Below are 19,027 nucleotides of genomic sequence, written 5' to 3'. Positions count from 1 at the left end.
ACTTGCTTTTTAATTCCAGATTTATTAATTGAATTTAAATTCCACCTTCTGCTGTGGTGGGATTTGAACCCATGTCCCCAGAGCAATACCCTGGGTCTCTGGGTTACTAGTCCAGCGATAATACCACTACGCCACCGCCTCCCCTAATGTCCTTTAGGGAAGGACACCTTACCTGGTCTGGCCTACATGTGACTCCAGACCCACAGCAATGTGGTTGACTCTTAACCGCTTCTGAAATGGCCTAGCAAGGCACTAGGTTGTACCAAACCACTACAGAAAAGTCAATGGACTGCAGGGGTTCAAGAAGGCAGCTCACAACAACTGGGGCTGAAGCAATGTTTTATAAAGGTTTAACATAACCACCCTGTTTTTGTACTCTTTGCCTCTATTAATAAATCCAAGGATTCCATATGATGTGGAACAATACACCCAATTGGGAAAAGGGGGCAAGAAAAGCTCCAATTTGAATCCATCACAAGGACAGCAGAAAATAATTCAGGTAAATGTGTTGTGAAATCAGCTTTTAACTGAATCACTCAGAACAAAACATGTGAGGACACCAGCCTCGCAGTTTAACAACTGACCACTCAAAATATTGTCCGTGCAATTCAATTAAATCTCTGATTGTTAGTTGTGATAACATTCACCAAGTCCTACAGCTCAGCCCCACCTGGGAGGGAGCACAGCCCCACCTGGGCGGGAGCACAGTCCCACCTGGGCGGGAGCTCAGCCCCACCTGGGCGGGAGCACAGCCCCACCTGGGCGGGAGCACAGCCCCACCTGGGCGGGAGCTCAGCCCCACCTGGGCGGGAGCACAGCCCCACCTGGGCGGGAGCACAGCCCCACCTGGGAGGGAGCACAGCCCCACCTGGGCGGGAGCACAGTCCCACCTGGGCGGGAGCACAGCCCCACCTGGGCGGGAGCACAGCCCCACCTGGGCGGGAGCACAGCCCCACCTGGGAGGGAGCACAGCCCCACCTGGGCGGGAGCACAGCCCCACCTGGGAGGGAGCACAGCCCCACCTGGGCGGGAGCACAGCCCCACCTGGGCGGGAGCACAGCCCCACCTGGGCGGGAGCTCAGCCCCACCTGGGCGGGAGCTCAGCCCCACCTGGGCGGGAGCTCAGTCCCACCTGGGCGGGAGCTCAGTCCCACCTGGACACCGAGGAAAAGACACTCACTGACTCACATACAGACAACAATCTCTCGATAGCATCGAGAAATCCCAATGAGCAGGTTGTTGACGGAACGTTTGCAGTGTTAAATTCTTACACTGGCATCTGCATTGGGGAATAACTTCTCAAACCAGGCGTATCCCCGGAATAGCGCGACAACGCTCGGGACAGTAGGTGGAGTGGGAACATCCTTCACCAGCGTCGATCGCCTTCGGATGATTAGACTATTCCTCATTGCAGCTGTGGAGAATTTCCGCTCTTTCTCTTCCTGTGCACAGAAGTTATTCAACAATTCAGATATTTAGTGGCATCATCAAAAACTCCCATGACAGGTACAGCATGGGGTTAGATACAGAGTAAAGCTCCCTCTACACTGTCCCCCATCAAACACTCCCGAGGCAGGTACAGCATGGGGTTAGATACAGAGTAAAGCTCCCTCTACACTGTCCCCCATCAAACACTCCCAGGACAGGGACAGCACGGGGGTTAGATACAGAGTAAAGCTCCCTCTACACTGTCCCCCATCAAACACTCCCAGGACAGGGACAGCACGGGGGTTAGATATAGAGTAAAGCTCCCTCTACACTGTCCCCATCAAACACTCCCGAGGCAGGTACAGCATGGGGTTAGATACAGAGTAAAGCTCCCTCTACACTGTCCCCATCAAACACTCCCGAGGCAGGTACAGCATGGGGTTAGATACAGAGTAAAGCTCCCTCTACACTGTCCCCATCAAACACTCCCGAGGCAGGTACAGCATGGGGTTAGATACAGAGTAAAGCTCCCTCTACACTGTCCCCCATCAAACACTCCCAGGACAGGGACAGCATGGGGGTTAGATACAGAGTAAAGCTCCCTCTACACTGTCCCCCATCAAACACTCCCAGGACAGGGACAGCACGGGGGTTAGATACAGAGTAAAGCTCCCTCTACACTGTCCCCCATCAAACACTCCCAGGACAGGGACAGCACGGGGGTTAGATACAGAGTAAAGCTCCCTCTACACTGTCCCCCATCAAACACTCCCAGGACAGGGACAGCACGGGGGTTAGATACAGAGTAAAGCTCCCTCTACACTGTCTCCCATCAAACACTCCCAGGACAGGGACAGCACGGGGGTTAGATATAGAGTAAAGCTCCCTCTACACTGTCCCCATCAAACACTCCCGAGGCAGGTACAGCATGGGGTTAGATACAGAGTAAAGCTCCCTCTACACTGTCCCCATCAAACACTCCCGAGGCAGGTACAGCATGGGGTTAGATACAGAGTAAAGCTCCCTCTACACTGTCCCCCATCAAACACTCCCAGGACAGGGACAGCACGGGGGTTAGATACAGAGTAAAGCTCCCTCTACACTGTCCCCCATCAAACACTCCCAGGACAGGGACAGCACGGGGGTTAGATACAGAGTAAAGCTCCCTCTACACTGTCCCCCATCAAACACTCCCAGGAGAGGGACAGCACGGGGGTTAGATACAGAGTAAAGCTCCCTCTACACTGTCTCCCATCAAACACTCCCAGGACAGGGACAGCACGGGGGTTAGATATAGAGTAAAGCTCCCTCTACACTGTCCCCATCAAACACTCCCGAGGCAGGTACAGCATGGGGTTAGATACAGAGTAAAGCTCCCTCTACACTGTCCCCATCAAACACTCCCGAGGCAGGTACAGCATGGGGTTAGATACAGAGTAAAGCTCCCTCTACACTGTCCCCCATCAAACACTCCCGAGGCAGGTACAGCATGGGGTTAGATACAGAGTAAAGCTCCCTCTACACTGTCTCCCATCAAACACTCCCAGGACAGGGACAGCACGGGGGTTAGATATAGAGTAAAGCTCCCTCTACACTGTCCCCATCAAACACTCCCAGGAGAGGGACAGCACGGGGTTAGATACAGAGTAAAGCCAGCAGAGAGAGAAGACTTTTGAGCCTGGGTTCATGTCCAGGTTGCATGTCACCTTGGCATATGGTTATTACATTTTATTCCTCTTGACACAGGGAATAACAGCCTATCTTACAATGCAGGATGACTGGGAGGTGGGGGAGGGGTGGTTTGTTGCTTTCAATGGAATTAAGGTTACAGTACCACATGGATCCTGCTGGTGGCAGTGCTGAGTCTAATAGCTCACCAGCGACATCAATAGGGCTGCAGCAGCACAGCAGCTGTTTGCAAAGTGTAAAAACTTCCTTTATTGATTGATCTGAAACATGAGGGGTTAAACTTCAACTGCATTGGGGTGCAAACTGGGCGATTCAGGCCAGGTGTGCGACAGGGTCCCCCATTTTCTACAAACCTTTTAGCTCCCCTTCAAACTTTAGTTTTAACCCTATGATTTTAGCTTTGTTCACAGTTAAGCGGCACAAACTCTGTACATTCAAACATTTAACAAAACCTTGCTTATTGTAGGGATAGAGAGAGACACACAGGGACAGACAGATAATTGGGGAAACAGAGAGACACAGGGACACAGAAAAGTACACAGTTAGAAGCATACAGAGACAGTCACAAACAGAGTGACTGATATGCAGACAGAAGCTAAGAGGTATTTAAGAGGAATGATACTGAAAGACACACAGGACATCGACAGAGGTCAATATATGAGGCATATACAGTGATATTTGTGCTCTAAATAGCACAGAAATCTGTACTTTATACACACATAGAAATCAGTGTAAATCTGGACAATGTTGCAGGAACTGGAGAAGTTACAAGCATTAAACCATGATTATAGAGAGAGATAGAGAGAGCAGGGTGATGGCGACACAGATGAAGGGCGGGAAACATACCACAGGAACAGGGACAGGAACATCAACGTTGCTCTCTGCCTGCTCCTCCATTTTGCGACGTTCCTCCTCCATTACTGCTTCCAGTTTCTCCAGGAAGATGCTAGAACGCTTAGTCGATGTATATAAGGGCTGAAAAAGTTCAGGGGTTAGCAATTTGAGCGACAGGACATCGATAGGAAATAGCGAAACACCACTGTCTACCATTCTCCAGTCTGAAAAACAACCATTAACCACAACTTACTGTTTCCTGTCTTTAAGACAATTTTTTATCCAAACTGACACCGATCCTCCGATTCCATGAGCCTCAATTTTGTTAACCAGCCTTTTATGTGGTACTTTGTCAAACACTTTTTTAAAATCCATATAAACTACATCCACTGCAGTTCCCTCATCAACCTTCTCTGTTACTTCATCAAAACATTCAATTAGTCAAGTACAATCTTCCTTTTACAAATCCAGGTTGGCTCTCCTTAATTAAGTCGAACCTCTCCAAGTGGCTGTTGATTTTTTCCCCGTTTATTGTTTCTAAAACCTTACCCACCACTGATGCTAACCGGACCAGCATGTAGTTACTACAACTGTCCTTATGCCCTTTCTTGAATAAGGGTGTCACATTTGCCACTCCCCAATCCTCTGGCACCTCTCTCATGTCTAGGGAAGATTATGAAAAGCCCTTCCACTATCTCCATCCCCACTTCCTCTAGCAACCTGGGATACAAGCCATCCGGACCAGGTGACTTATCCACTCTAAGCATAGCCAACCTTTCCTGCCTATCAATTTTCACCCCATCCATTACCTCGACCATCTCCACTTGTACTGATATTTTGTCAGCATCCTCTTCCCTAGTAATCACTGATACAAAGTACCCATTAAGTATTCTAGCCTTGCCTTGCACTTCTAAACATATATCACCCTCTTTGTCCCTAATCGGCCCCACCCCAGCTCTTACTACCCACTTCATATTTCCATGCTTCCCTCTCAGCTTATTGGCTTTGGCCTGGTTCTCAGTTGAAGAATTCACCTGACATGCCTCATACTGTGTCCTTTTTTTGTTTCATCATATTCTCTATCTCCCTCATCATCCAAGGAGCCCTGGCTTTGGTTCCTCTACCTTTCTCCTTTGTTGGAATGTTCCTAGCCTACACCTGAAACATCTCCTCCCTAAAAGATCACCCATTGTTCTGTTTCAGTTTTTCCTGTCAGTCTTTGGTTCCATTTCACCAGGTCTAGATCCCCTCTCATCCCATTGAAGTTAGCTCTCTTCCAATTTAGAAGTTCTGCTTTAGATTGTTCTTTGCTCTTTTCCATTACCAATCTAAACCTCATGATATGATGATCACTCTTCCCAAAGTGTTTCCCCACAGACACTTCATCCACTTGGCCCACTTCATTTCCCAGCACCAGATCCAGCAATGCCTCCTTCCTGGTTGGACCGAGAGTTTACTGGTCAAGGAAGTTCTCCTGAACACATTTCAGAAATACCTCCCCCTCCTTACCCTTTACTCTAAAATTATCTGAGTCAATATTTGGGTCATTAATAGTTCTTGCACATCACTATGATTTCCTTGCAGATTTGCTCCTCTATCTCTCACTCATTGTTTGGGGGTCTATAGAATACCCCCAGTAGTGTGATCATACCCTTTTTGCTTCTCAACTCTAACCAAATGGATTCTGTCATTGCTCCCTCAAGGCTGTCCTCTCTTTCCAACACGACAATGTCTTCCCTCATCTGAACGGTCACCCCACCTTCCGGTTTTCCTTCCCTATCTTTACTGAACACTTTGTATCCTTGATTATTAAGCGCCCGGACCTCACCATTTTTAAACCACAGGCTGTATTTTATGCAGAAGGTGGGGCTCCTGGCGCCCGGTTTAAGGAGGCGGGATCCCCATCCCTTTAAAGACTTTATCGGGATGGAGATCCCGCCCTCAAGAGCTGCCAGCCAATCACAGTGCCGGCAGCTCAGCAGAGCCATTGTTGGTTCTGGAACCCTGGAAAAGAGGCAGGTGAGGCGGGGGTCACGGGGCCAGTCCGTAAGGCCCCAGCAAGGGGGAGTGGAGGTAGTAGACGTTCGGTCCAGGGGGAGAGGGGTCCTAGAGTCCCAGGGGCGTAAAGTTGTTCCTGCGGTGGGGAGGGGGGGGGGGGGGGGGGGTGGGGGGAGTCCACTGTGCCACAAAGTGCCCACGAAGGAGAGACTCCCACCCCCCCCGCCCCCCCTGCTTTTGATAAGATCCCAGCAGTGGCGGGAAAGGGCCCTTAAATAGCCGTTAAAATGCCACTTAAGGGCCTCAGTTGTCCTCTGAGCAGGAAGGCCGTTGTCGGCTTAACCCGTCCCCGGTAGAATCGGAACCGGGATTCCCAGCATCGAGTTCTGTGATGGCCGATTCTCAGCCCCCCCACCCCCCACCATGAAACCTGCCATCAGGATGAGAACAAATTCCAGCCCCATGTTTCTGTTATTGCCACTGCATTATATTCCCACATGGCTATTTGTGCCTGCAGCTCACCAACATTATTCACCACACTTTCTGTGTTTACATATGTACATTTGCATTCCGCATGTTCCTTCCTAGCTTCTGTGTAATACGGCACTACCTCCCTCTCCAATACTATCCAACCTGAGGAGTAAATGTTGAATTCGCTAACAAGACTCTCTATCTCAGTCAGCTGCAGGTTAGCTGCTTTACTGAGGGGCAGGCTGAGGCTGAGACTGGGGTGTGTGGGCGGGACAGGGGGGAGAGAAAAGTGTCCGGTTAACTTCAAAAGAGCCTGATCTGGGAATAGGCAGTGCTGTGCACGCATGTGACACTTGGCTGCTTAGATATAGACAGGAAAGGTGGTGATAATCGAGGGAGGAGGGGGTTCACTGCCCTTCTCACAGGAGAGAGTGCAACCTGGAAATTCGGGGTACGAAACCCCAATCACAGAAATCGACAATATTCCCAGGCATCTTCTACTGTAACCTTCCATTGAGGGAGTGATGTCAGGAAGATGATCTTCACAGAGAGAGTAGTGAAAATCTGTAATCAGCTCCCCAAAAGATGCTGCGGGGGTGGGGGGGGGGGGGGGCAGGGAGGTGGTCAGTCAATACAGCTTTCAAACCTGAGATTGATAGATGTTTTTTGGGGTAAGGGTATGGATGAGCAAGGCTAAATGGGGTTGAGATACAGATCAGCCATGGGGTGTGACTGACCATTCTCCTTGCCCAATTAGACCAGCCTCCAGGTCTTGGCCGAGATGGTGAGCTATTCCACGGTGGGAGGCAGAAGGGCTGAGTCTTGGTTACTGGGTCCCTCTGGTTGACACTCACCAGTCGTCTCTCCTCCCCCTCACACCCGTCTCTCCCCACTTCCCGCCCCATCCCCCGCCCCTATCCCCACCCCCCTCCCCCGCCCCTATCCCCACCCCTTCCCCTCTGCACCCATTTTCCACCATTATCCCCATTCTCTCCCTATCCCTTCCCACCTATCCACCTCCTCTATCTCCTCCCTTTCCCCTCCACACCCATTCCTTTTTGCACACCATCTCCACCCTTCCATTGCCTCCCCTTTCTTCCCCTCACTCTCCCCATCCTTCCTCTCCCACCTGCATCTCCTCGCATCCCATCCCCTATATTCTCCCCCCCACCTCCCCTATTCCCTCTCCCTTCCCTATCCCATCCCCCTCCCACCCTCTCTCCAACCATCTCCCTTTGCAACCTCCCCTCCCCTCACTTATCCATTTCCCACTCCCTATCCTCTGCCCTATCCCCTCCCCTCCCAATCTCTTTTCTCTTACACCTATACTCTCCCCCCTCTCCCACAACCCTTTTCCTTCCCCCTCCCATTTCCCTCTCCCCACCTCCTCCCCTCCCATCCCTACCCCCTATTGCCACCCCCTCCCCCCCCCCCCACCCCCCCATTCCCCACGCCCACAACCCTGCAGAAGAGTGTACAGTTACAGTACCTGCATTTCCTTAGACAGCCTCAACTCCTCTTTGGACTCGGTCTTCATCTCCACCTTGAGCTCCAGTTCGGACTCAGCTTGTGACATCGACTCAGACTCCAGGATTTCCCACGGCTCCAGGGGCCAGAGGAGACGCAAAAACACCGAATTGGGGATGAAGCCGTCCAGGGCAATGGGGATGAAGGGGGTTCTTACCCAACTGGGTAATCCCCTGGCCTGTAGAACAGAGAAACCAACCCAAGACTAACAACTAACATCATGCTGATAGAGATTAAATCTGACCCGCACATTAATCTAACAGGCAAGTGCTGGAAATTCGGGAAGTAAGAAAGAATTTCCATTTAAAAAGTGTTCATCACCACCTCAGGACAGCCCAAAACACATTAGAATTAGAATTAGAATTAGAACATTACAGCGCAGTACAGGCCCTTCGGCCCTCGATGTTGCGCCGATCATCTGACCTACACTATTCCATTTTCATCCAAATGTCTATCCAATGACCACTTAAATGCCCTTAAAGTTGGCGAGTCTACTACTGTTGCAGGCAGAGCGTTCCACGCCCCTACTACTCTCTGCGTAAAGAAACTACCTCTCACATCTGTCCTATATCTTTCACCCCTCAACTTAAAGCTATGTCCCCTCGTGTTTGCCATCATCATCCGAGGAAAAAGACTCTCACTATCCACCCTATCTAACCCTCTGATTATCTTGTATGTCTCTATTAAGTCACCTCTCCTCCTCCTTCTCTCTAACGAAAACAACCCCAAGTCCCTCAGCCTTTCCTCGTAAGACCTTCCTTCCATACCAGGCAACATCCTAGTAAATCTCCTCTGCACCCTTTCCAAAGCTTCCACATCCTTCCTATAATGCGGTGACCAGAACTGCACGCAATACTCAAGGTGCGGCCTCACCAGAGTTTTGTACAGCTGCAGCATGACCTCGTGGCTCCGAAACTCGATCCCCCTACTAATAAAAGCTAACACACCATATGCCTTCTTAACAGCCCTATTAACCTGGGTAGCAACTTTCAGGGATTTATGTACCTGGACACCAAGATCTCTCTGCTCATCTACACTACCAAGAATCTTCCCATTAGCCCAGTACTCTGCATTGCTGTTACTCCTTCCAAAGTGAATCACCTCACACTTCTCCGCATTAAACTCCATTTGCCATCTCTCAGCCCAGCTCTGCAGCCTATCTATGTCCCTCTGTACCCTACAACACCCTTTGACACTATCCACAACTCCACCGACCTTCGTGTCATCCGCAAATTTACTAACCCACCCTTCTACACCCTCATCCAGGTCATTTATAAAAATGACAAACAACAGTGGCCCCAAAACAGAACCTTGCGGTACACCACTAGTAACTAAACTCCAGGATGAACATTTGCCATCAACCACCACCCTCTGTCTTCTTTCAGCTAGCCAATTTCTGATCCAAAGCTCTAAATCACCTTCAACCCCATACTTCCGTATTTTCTGCAATAGCCTACCGTGGGGAACCTTATCAAACGCCTTACTGAAATCCATATACACCACATCCACTGCTTTACCCTCATCCACCTGTTTGGTCACCTTCTCGAAAAACTCAATAAGGTTTGTGAGGCACGACCTACCTTTCACAAAACCGTGCTGACTATCGCAAATGAACTTATTCTTTTCAAGATGATTATAAATCCTATCTCTTATAACCCTTTCCAACATTTTACCCACAACCGAAGTAAGGCTCACAGGTCTATAATTACAAGGGCTGTCTCTACTCCCCTTCTTGAACAAGGGGACAACATTTGCTATCCTCCAGTCCTCCGGCACTACTCCTGTCGACAATGACGACATAAAGATCAACAACAACGGTTCTGCAATCTCCTCCCTGGCTTCCCAGAGAATCCTAGGATAAATCCCATCTGGCCCAGGGGACTTATCTATTTTCACTCTTTCCAAAATTGCTAACACCTCCTCCTTGTGAATCTCAATCCCATCTAGCCTAGTAGGCTGTATCTCAGTAATCTCCTCGGCAACATTTTCTTTCTCTACTGTAAATACTGACGAAAAATATTCATTTAACGCTTCCCCTATCTCCTCTGATTCCGCACACAACTTCCCACTACTATCCTTGATTGGCCCTGTTCTAACTCTTATCATTCGTTTATTCCTGATATACCTATAGAAAGCCTTAGGGTTTTCTTTGATCCTATCCGCCAATGACTTCTCGTGTCCTCTCCTTGCTCTTCTTAGCCCTCCCTTTAGATCCTTCCTGGCTAGCTTGTAACTCTCAAGCGCCCTAACTGAGCCTTCACGTCTCATCCTAACATAAGCCGCCCTCTTCCTCTTGACAAGCGCTTCAACTTCTTGAGTAAACCACGGCTCCCTCGCTCGACAACTTCCTCCCTGCCTGACAGGTACATACTTATCAAGGACACGCATTAGCTGCTCCTTGAATAAGCTCCACATTTCGTTTGTGCCCATCCCCTGCAGTTTCCTTCCCCATCCTACACATCCTAAATCTTGCCTAATCGCATCATAATTTCCTTTCCCCCAGCTATAATTCTTGCCCTGCGGTATATACCTGTCCCTGCCCATCGCTAAGGTAAACCTAACCGAATTGTGATCACTATCGCCAAAGTGCTCACCTACATCTAAATCGAACACCTGGCCGGGTTCATTACCCAGTACCAAATCCAATGTGGCATCGCCCCTGGTTGGCCTGTCCACATACTGTGTCAGAAAACCCTCCTGCACACACTGGACAAAAACAGACCCATCTAAAGTACTCGAACTATAGTATTTCCAGTCAATATTTGGAAAGTTAAAGTCCCCCATACCCACTACCCTGTTACTCTCGCTCCTGTCGAGAATCATCTTCGCTATCCTTTCCTCTACATCTCTGGAACTATTCGGAGGTCTATAGAAAACTCCCAACAGGGTGACCTCTCCTCTCCTGTTTCTAACCTCGGCCCATACTACCTCAGTAGACGAGTCCTCAAACGTCCTTTCTGCCGCTGTAATACTTTCCTTGATTAACAATGCCACACCCCCCCCTCTTTTACCCTCTTCTCTGTTCTTACTGAAACATCTAAATCCCGGAACCTGCAACATCCATTCCTGCCCCTGCTCTACCCATGTCTCTGAAATGGCCACAACATCAGGATCCCAGGTACCAACCCATGCTGCAAGCTCACCCACCTTATTCCGGATGCTCCTGGCGTTGAAGTAGACACACTTTAAACCAAGTTCTTGCTTGCCAGTGCCCTCTTGCGTCCCTGTAACCTTATCCCCTACCTCACTACTCTCAACAGCCTGTACACTGGAACTACAATTTAGGTTCCCATTCCCCTGCTGAATTAGTTTAAACCCCCCCGAAGAGCACTAGCAAATCTCCCCCCCAGGATATTGGTACCCCTCTGGTTCAGGTGAAGACCATCCTGTTTGTAGAGGTCCCACCTACCCCAGAAAGAGCCCCAATTATCCAGGAAACCAAAACCCTCCCTCCTACACCATCCCTGCAGCCACGTGTTCAACTCCTCTCTCTCCCTATTCCTCTCTTCGCTAGCACGTGGCACGGGCAACAACCCAGAGATAACAACTCTGGTTGTTCTCGCTCTAAGCTTCCACCCTAGCTCCCTGAATTTCTGCCTTAAATCCCCATCTCTCTTCCTACCTATGTCGTTGGTGCCTATGTGGACCACGACTTGGGGGTGCTCCCCCTCCCCCTTAAGGATCCCAAAAACACGATCAGAGACATCACAGCCAATGAACTGTCAGAAATTTGGAAGCAAATTTGCAGACAGCAAGATCCCACAAATAGCAATGAGATAAATGATCAGATAATCTGTCTTCTGTCATGTTAGTTAAGAGATAAATATTGGCCAAGCCAAGAGGGAAAACTCCCCTGCTCTTCGAAATAGTGCCGATGGAATATTTTACGTCCACCCAAGAGGGCAGATGGGGCTTCAGTTTAACATCTCATTCAAAAGACGGCAGATCCGACAGTGCAGCACTCCCTCAGTACTGACCCTCCGACAGTGCAGCACTCCCTCAGCACTGACCCTCCGACAGTGCAGCACTCCCTCAGCACTGACCCTCCGACAGTGCAGCACTCCCTCAGCACTGACCCTCCGACAGTGCAGCACTCCCTCAGCACTGACCCTCCGACAGTGCAGCGCTCCCTCACTACTGACCCTCCGACAGTGCAGCACTCCCTCAGTACTGACCCTCAGGGTGGCACAGTGGCGCAGTGGTTAGCACCGCAGCCTCACAGCTCCAGGGACCCGGGTTCGATTCCGGGTACTGCCTGTGTGGAGTTTGCAAGTTCTCCCTGTGACTGCGTGGGTTTTCTCCGGGTGCTCCAGTTTCCTCCCACAAGCCAAAAGACTTGCAGGTTGATAGGTAAATTGGCTATTATAAATTGTCACTAGTGTAGGTAGATGGTAGGAAAATATAGGGACAGGTGGGGATGTTTGGTGGGAATATGGGATTAGTGTAGGATTAGTATAAATGGGTGGTTGATGTTCGGCACAGACTCGGTGGGCCGAAGGGCCTGTTTCAGTGCTGTATCTCTAATCTAATCTAATCTGACCCTCCGGCAGTGCAGCACTCCCTCAGTACTGACCCTCCGGCAGTGCAGCACTCCCTCAGTACTGACCCTCCGACAGTGCAGCACTCCCTCAGTACTGACCCTCCGACAGTGCAGCACTCCCTCAGTACTGACCCTCCGACAGTGCAGCACACCCTCAGTACTGACCCTCCGACAGTGCAGCACACCCTCAGTACTGACCCTCCGACAGTGCAGCACACCCTCAGTACTGACCCTCCGGCAGTGCAGCACACCCTCAGTACTGACCCTCCAACAGTGCAGCACTCCCTCAGTACTGTACTGGGAGTGTCAGCTTGATTATGGGCTCAAGACTTCAGAGTTGGGGCTTGTACCCATGATATCTGAGTCGACTGTGCTGCACTGAGGAGGGGACGAGGCAGAAACAGTTTACATGCCGATGAGATCATTTGCCCTTTGAACCTTGACCCTGATCTCAGGGGGAGTTGGGGTGAAATCCCAAATCTCAAATGTGTAACCGCATGGGTGTGTGAGCAGACGTACTGCTCCAAGATGGCACTTACCATTTTCTCCTTGTCACTGACGAGTTCCCAGGGTTTTGGCAGAGCCAGTGGAGGGAAGAAGCCTCTGCTGATGGGTATACATTTATACGGACCCTCGAACAGACTCTTTGGTTTGATCAGCTTCTCACCAGGGTCATCCAACTCATCTTCGCAGATCTTACAAAATAAGACAGGAGCAGGTAAGACAGGGATCCGATTGGTACAGAGATCGAGAAAGCTAATATCCATAAAGCCTTTCTGCCAATCAGAGCTGAAACAGAGAGGGCAAGTTCCATTGCCCATTCCTGCATCTGCTCCAGCATAGGGAGCAGATTATCATCATCGCCTCCTACAGCACAGAAGGAGGCCATTCGACCCATCATGCCTATGCTGGTTCTTTGGCCAATTAGTCCCATTCCCCTGCTCTTTCCCCCACAGCCTCTGCAAATCTTTCCCTTCAAGTATTTATCCAGTTCCCCTTTTGCAAGTTATTATTGAATCTGTTTCCACCGCCCTTTCAGGCAGCACGTTCGAGATCACAACAACTCAATCCGTAAAATAATTCTCCTCATCTCCCCCTCTGGTTACCGACCCTCCTGCCACTGGAAACAGTTTCTCCTTATTTACTCTATCAAATCCTTCATGAATTTGAACATCTCAATTAAATCTCCCCTCAACTGCTTTAGTGCCTTTTCCAGAACTCCTTTTGGACTGGGAGGAGGTCACGTGACACCCTGCCCAACCCCTCAAGGAAACTTTAGCCCTCCTGTCAATTGTGGCCTCTCTTCCACCAACCCCTCCCCTCCTCACCCCTTGCAATGACAGAACCCTCCCCACTAACCAAACCCCAATCTCCGGCCTTGCCCCCTTTCCAATTGCCAGGGACCACCTCTGTTAAGTTCAGCAGGCCTTCTGGGTCCCCAGTCTTTTCCCTGTGCTCCCCAGCATCCTTCCTGTGAATACGGGGTCCCCAGTCTTTTCCCTGTGTTCTCCAGCATCCTTCCTGTGAATACTGGGATCCCCAGTCTTTTCCCTGTGTTCTCCAGCACCTTCCCTGTGAATACCGGGGTCCCCAGTCTTTTCCCTGTGTTCCCCATCACCTTCCCTATGAATACCAGGGTCCCCAGTCTTTTCCCTGTGTTCCCCAGCACCTTCCCTGTGAATACCGGGTCCCCAGTCTTTTCCCTGTGTTCCCCATCACCTTCCCTATGAATACCGGGGTCCCCAGTCTTTTCCCTGTGTTCCCCATCACCTTCCCTATGAATACCAGGGTCCCCAGTCTTTTCCCTGTGTTCCCCAGCACCTTCCCTGTGAATACCAGGGTCCCCAGTCTTTTCCCTGTGTTCCCCAGCACCTTCCCTGTGAATACCGGGTCCCCAGTCTTTTCCCTGTGTTCCCCATCACCTTCCCTATGAATACCGTGGTCCCCAGTCTTTTCCCTGTGCTCCCCAGCATCCTTCCTGTGAATAGCGGGTCCCCAGTCTTTTCCCTGTGTTCCCCAGCACCTTCCCTGTGACTACCGGGTCCCCAGTCTTTTCCCTGTGTTCTCCAACACCTTCCCTGTGAATACTGGGGTCCCCAGTCTTTTCCCTGTGTTCACCAACACCTTCCCTGTGAATACCGGGGTCCCCAGTCTTTTCCCTGTGTTCTCCAACACCTTCCCTGTGAATACCGGGGTCCCCAGTCTTTTCCCTGTGTTCTCCAGCACCTTCCCTCTGAATACTAGGGCCACAGTTTCTGTAACAAAGGCTTGTGATACCAATATCATTTCGTTGCCTCTTTAGGGGCAAGAAGCATTTTCAGGAAAGCACGAGAAGGAATCCATATTTCTACAATTCATTTCAAACATGTAAGTGCTGGAAATGCACAGATGGTCAGTTATAGGGTCAGAAGGAGGCCATTCAGCCCCTCGGGCCTGTTCCGCCATTCAGTCAGATCATGGCTGATCTGTATCAATTCCATTTGCCCAGCTTTGCACCATATTCCTCGATACCTTTACCCAATTGAGACAAACAGTGAAAGAGGCACAACACAGACAAAGAGACAGAAACAGAGACTGATACTGAGGCAGAGACACAGAGACACACCGATACAGACGCAGAGTCGGAGACATAGACAGAGACACAGAGACAGACAGAAACAGACACAGGGACAGAGACCCATGCAGGCCCAATGTTTGGGGCTGACCCTTTTCTTATTGGTGTAGTGCGACTCCCCTCTCTTCACCGCCTCCCCCACCACACTATTCTGGGGTGACTGTGATTCTTCCCACCTCCACCCCCACCTCCCCGCAACTCTTCTGGGCAGACTGTGGCACCACCCCCCCCCCCCCCCCCCACACTATTCCAGGGAGCTGTGACCTGATGCTGACCTCTATCTTGGGAGTTTCGACATAGAAAAGCTGCATGTATTTCCTGAAGCCTTCCTCACAGATTTCCTTTGTACGTGGAGGCTTCGCCTTGCTCTTGAGCTCCCCGCGCTGGATCAGACGAATTTCCTCATCTCTCACAGCCAGCAATGCATAAGCCTGGAATAGGACAGAGAGGTCAGAGGTTATCAGACACCACTAATATCAGTAAGAAGGGCAGCAGATGCATGGGAATACCAGCACTTGCAAGTTCTCCTCCAAGCCACACACCATCCTGACTTGGGGAGGCAGTGGTATATTGGTATTGTCACTGGACTAGTAATCCAGAGCCCAGCTTAATGCTCTGGGGCATGGGTTCGAATCCCACAACAGCAGATGGTGAAATTTGAATTCACCCACAGCAATGTGGTTGACTCTGAAATGGCCTAGCAAGCCATTCAGTTCAAGGGCAATAAGGGATGGGCAATAAATGCTGGCCTAACCAGTGACGCCCACAAATGAATAAATTTGGAAATAAAAGCAAAATACTGCAGGTGCTGGAAATCTGAGATAAAAACAAGAAATGCTGGAAATGCTCAGCAGGTCAGGCAGCATCTGTAGAGAGAGAAATAGAGTTAATCAGAACTGACAAATATTAGAAATGTAAAAGGTTATAAGCAAGTAAAGCGGGGGTGGGACAAGAGATAACAAAGGAGGTGTCGATAGGACAAGGTCACAGAGAATAACTGACCAGAAGGTCATGGAGCAAAGGCAAATGATATGTTAATGGTGTGGTGAAAGACAAAGCGTTTGTACAGAGAGGGTGTTAAGTGACAGAAAATTGAACAGCCTGGCCCCAAGCACAAACATGAAATAAAAACAGTGGGTAGGCACAGTAGAAACAAACTAAAATAAAATAAACGTGGAAATATATTGCTGTTCCTTAGGGTCAAGTGAGTCTGGTGAGAAGGAGTTTTAAGGGCTGATTTCTATCTAAAGTCTAGTTTTTTCTTCAATTTAGCAATTAACTAAAAATTAGTCCTTAAGTTAAGAGAAGTTAAGTTTTATTTCAGTCACGGAGCGGCTGCAGGACAGGCTTCTGGGGGAGGATGAACAGTCACAGGTCATGGTCCACATTGGTACCAATGACATGGGTAGGAAGAGGGATGAGGTCCTGAAAGCAGATTTTAGGGAGTTAGGAAAGAAATAAAAAAGCAGGACCTCAAGAGCAGTAATCTCAGGATTATCCCCAGTGCCACGTGCTGGTGAGCATAGGAATAGGAGAATGGACATCAGATTTCTGAGGCATTGGGATCGGTTCTGGGGCAGGTGGGACCTCTACAAGATGGATGGGCTACACCTTAACAGGACCAGAACTAACATCCCCGCAGGGAGATTTGCTGTTGGGGAGGGCTTAAACTAGCTTGTCAAGGGGATGGGAACCTGAGGGGTAACTCAAATAAGAAGGAAGTAAAGCTGGTTAAAGGAAGTCAAAAAGTAGCAAGTGACATTAGAAGGCAGGTGAAAGAAAGATGAACATCAACTAAGCTTAGAATGCAGAATGTCAAGACAACAAGGTTAAGGGCACTCTACCTGAATGCACGCAGCATTCGCAACAAGGTAGATGAGTTAAAGGCACAAATAGAGGTAAATGGGTATGATCTAATTGCCATTACGGAAATGTGGGAACAAGGTGACCAAGACTGGGAACTGAGTATTCAAAGATATTCAACATTTAGGAAAGACAGGCAAAATGGAAAAGGAAGTGGTGTTGCAGTGATAATAAGGGATGGCATCAGTACATTAATAAGGGAGGATCTCAGATCGGAAGAACAAAATGTGGAATCTGTCTGGATGGAGCTAAGAAACAGCAAAGGGCAGCAAACATTGGTAGGAGTTGTTTATAGGCCACCAAACAGTACTGGTAGTGTGGGGCATGGTATTAATCAGGAGATTAGAGAAGCATATAGCATCGGTAATACAGTAATCATGGGTGATTTCAATCTGCATATAGACTGGGTAAACCAAATGAGCACTAATGCTGTGCGGGACGAGTTTCTGGAGTGTGTTAGGGATGGTTTTCAGAACAGTATGTTGAGGAACTGACTAGAGAACAGGCAGTTTTAGATCTAGTGTTATGTAATGAGAAAGGGCTAATTATTAACCTTGTTGTAAAAGAACCTTTAGGGATGAGTGACCAGAATATGATAGAATTTTACATTATGTTTGAAAGTGAGGTAGTTCAATCGGAAGACAGGGTGTTAAATTTGAACAAAGGAAATTATGAAGGTATGAGGGGCAAATTGGCGGAGGTGGATTGGGAAAATACATTAAAAGGTATGACAGTACATAGTCAATGGCTAGTCTTTAAAGAAATATTTCATAGTTTACAGCAACTATACATTCCTTCAAGGCACAAAAACTCAAAAAGAAAAGTCAGTCAACCGTGGCTAACAAAGGAAGTTAAGAATTGTATAAGATTAAAAGAAAAGGCCAATAATGTTGCCAGAAATAGTAGTAAACCTGGCGTATTGGGAGGATTTTAGAATATAGTAAAGGAGGACCAAGAAACTGATAAAGAAAGGGAGAATAGAACATGAATGTAAACTGGCAAAACATAAAAACGGACTGTAAAAGCATAAAATGTGAGTCCATTACAGGCAGTCAGGAGAACCTATAATGGGGAATACAGAAATGACAGAGAAGCTAAATGATTACATAGTGTCGGTCTTCACTGAGGAACATACGAATTAGGAACAGGAGTAGGCCACTCGGCCCTTCGAAGATATAAAAAATCTCCCAGAATTAGAGATCTAAGGGATTAGGGGAATGAGAAATTGAAGGGAATTAGTATTAGTAAGAAGGTTATATTGGAGAAATTAATGGGACTGAAAGTTGATAAGTTCCCAGTTGATAAGTTCCCACTACATCCCAGAGTGTTGAAAGAGGTAGCTATGGAGATAGTGGATGCATTGGTGATCATCTTCCAAAATTCTATAGATTCTGGAATGGTTGCTGCAGATTGGAAGGTTGTTAATGTCACATCACTGTTTAAGGAAGGGAGAGAGAAAACCAGGAACTATAGACCTGTTAGTCTTACATCAGTAGTAGGGAAAATGCTAGAATCTATTCTAACGGATGTGATAAATGGACACTTGGATAATAATGATCTGTTTGGGCATAGTCAACATGGATTTATGAATGGGAAATCATTGATGAACCTGTTGCCGTTTTTTGAGGATGTTACTATTAGAATTGATAATGGGGAGTTGGTGGATGTAGTATATTTGGATTTTCAGAAGGTTATTGATAAAGATCCCCCACAGGAGATTGGTTAGCAAAATTAAAGGACATGGGATAGGAAGTAATATATTGGCATGGATTAAGGATTGGTTAACAGGCAAAAAACAGAGAGTAGGAATAAACAGGTCATTCTCACATTGGCAGGTAGTGACTAGTGGGATATGGCAAGGATCAGTACTTGGGCCCCAGTTGTTCACAATATATATATCAATGATTTGGATGTGGAGACCAAATGCAATATTTCAAAGAACGCAGATGACACAAAACTAGGTGGGACTGTGTGCTATGAGGAAGATGCAAAGCGGCTTCAAGAGGATTTGGACAGACTTAGTGAGTAGGCAAGAACGTGGCAGATGGAATATAATGTGGAAT

At 48.6% G+C, this 19,027-nt stretch overlaps 1 protein-coding gene across 3 annotated transcripts in view; it reads right to left on the bottom strand.

Annotated features, from left to right (window-relative positions):
* wdr97 (WD repeat domain 97) overlaps positions 1-19,027 on the bottom strand; it is a 141,367-nt gene that overhangs the window by 39,399 nt on the left and 82,941 nt on the right. For all 3 annotated transcript variants that reach the window (XM_068016085.1, XM_068016093.1, XM_068016103.1), the window contains 5 exons: positions 15,377-15,532; positions 13,027-13,182; positions 7,910-8,125; positions 3,964-4,092; positions 1,272-1,442 (listed from right to left, as the gene is read on the bottom strand). In XM_068016085.1, coding sequence (XP_067872186.1) covers positions 1,272-1,442; positions 3,964-4,092; positions 7,910-8,125; positions 13,027-13,182; positions 15,377-15,532 — 828 coding nt within the window. The remainder of the gene's footprint in view (positions 1-1,271; positions 1,443-3,963; positions 4,093-7,909; positions 8,126-13,026; positions 13,183-15,376; positions 15,533-19,027) is intronic.

This window comes from Heterodontus francisci, chromosome 2 (assembly GCF_036365525.1).
Source record: "Heterodontus francisci isolate sHetFra1 chromosome 2, sHetFra1.hap1, whole genome shotgun sequence".
Taxonomy (NCBI): Eukaryota; Metazoa; Chordata; class Chondrichthyes; order Heterodontiformes; family Heterodontidae; genus Heterodontus; species Heterodontus francisci.
The sequence above is the reverse complement of the archived record's forward strand: the minus strand, read 5'-3'. Positions and strand labels throughout refer to the sequence as shown.